This window comes from Diceros bicornis, chromosome 26, assembly GCF_020826845.1.
Source record: "Diceros bicornis minor isolate mBicDic1 chromosome 26, mDicBic1.mat.cur, whole genome shotgun sequence".
Lineage (NCBI taxonomy): Eukaryota > Metazoa > Chordata > Mammalia > Perissodactyla > Rhinocerotidae > Diceros > Diceros bicornis.
The window spans coordinates 6928037-6929771 of NC_080765.1; the positions used below are offsets into that span (position 1 = coordinate 6928037).

Sequence of the window (1735 nt, forward strand, 5' to 3'; positions counted from 1 at the left end):
TACCCTCTGGTTCTACATGTGTGCCATTGTGGTTCCAGAACTCTGTATAGAAAGGGCCTTCAGGTGCCAATCTTACTGGGAGTAGGAGAAAACTACATTTCTATAGCTCTTTACTTAATACTGAGACAAGATCAGTTGCTCATATCAAAGAATGAGAGTATGATGGAAATTTGGGGGCCTAAGACACGCTAAGCAACACACTCATTGTTGCCCCGACCGAGTACCCAGCCATGTCACAAGGATTCTCCTTAGAGGGATGGCAGACGGGGTTTTGTGGGGTTCAGGATCAGCAACATTTTGAAATAATTAAAACCCTGACTTTGGGGTCTGTTGGGGCCACAGGATTCCCTGGTTGAAGCTTTTCCTTTGGCAGGCAGAGAGCCTTCTTTTGGGTTTGTACCAAATGAACACAAAGATGTGGTCAGATGTGAGTTGAGGGATTATATGAGGGAAGGAGAGAGGCACGGGCACCTCTACCCTCTCTATAGCCTGTGCTTGGTCTGGGTCTTCCAGCAGAACCAGTCAAACATGGAGAGAGGAAACCACACGAGCGCCTCCGAGTTCATCCTCCTAGGGCTCTCCAGCCGGCCAGAGGGGCAGGAGCTGATCTTCAGTCTCTTCCTTGTCATGTACCTGGTTGGGGCAGCAGGGAACTTGCTCATCATCCTGGCCGTTGGCTCACACTCCCATCTCCACACGCCCATGTACTTCTTCCTCAGCAGCCTTTCCCTGGTGGATCTCTGCTTCATCTCCACCACAGTCCCCAAGATGCTTGTGAACATCCAGACACAGACTCAGTCCATTTCCTACGGTGGCTGCCTAGCCCAGATCTACTTTTGCATTTTGCTTGCCAACATGGACAACTTCCTCCTGGCAGCAATGGCTTATGACCGCTATGTGGCCATCTGCCACCCCCTGCACTACTCCACCACGATGAGTCTGCAAATCTCTGCCCTGATGCTGGGAAGCTCCTGGCTCATTGCCAACTTCCACTCCCTGCTACACACCCTCCTCATGGCTCGGCTGGAGTTCTGTGCCAGCAATGTCATCCCTTACTTCTTTTGTGACCTTGTTCCCCTGCTCCAGCTCTCCTGTTCCAACACTCACCTCAACCAGCTCATGATTCTGCTGGTCGGGGGCTTGATCGTCCTCATCCCCTTTCTCAGCATTCTTATCTCCTACATCCACATCATGTCTGCTGTGCGCAGGGTCCCATCTGCCCAGGGCAAACAAAAGGCCTTTTCCACCTGTGGGTCCCACCTCACTGTAGTCATCCTCTTCTATGGGACCATCACTGGGGTCTACCTGAGTCCCTCATCTTCCCGCTCAGCAGACAAGAATTCACTGGCTTCAGTGATGTATATGGTGGTCACCCCCATGCTGAACCCCTTCATCTACTGCCTGAGGAACAAGGACATGAACGGAGCTCTGTGGAAACTGCTCAGTGTGAAGGCTTTATCCTGTGGGTTATGACAGCAGAGTTCCCCCTCAGGGTCTGGAAAGAGGATGAACCCCAGGGACAGGCTCCACAGAGAGGCAAGAGGAACACAGACCTCATTGTCCTGGGTTGTCACCATGGCCAGAGAATCTCCTCATTTCTCCATAAGTAATTTGCAAGACTGAAATTTCTTGGCCCCTGTAGACTGCCCAGACTACTGAGAGGGGAATAAACTCTCCCCTAAAGACAGAACCACATAAACAGATACAAATAAGCTTTATCTGAAGATCTTCTGGA

General features: G+C 51.0%; 1 protein-coding gene across 1 annotated transcript; it reads left to right on the forward strand.

Annotated features, from left to right (window-relative positions):
• The first annotated feature begins 444 nt into the window (after nt 1-444).
• On the forward strand, nt 445-1473 carry LOC131422206 (olfactory receptor 1361-like). The gene has a single exon (XM_058569215.1). The coding sequence runs from the start codon at nt 445-447 to the stop codon at nt 1471-1473; it is 1029 nt and encodes a 342-aa protein (XP_058425198.1).
• Nucleotides 1474-1735: the final 262 nt, after the last annotated feature.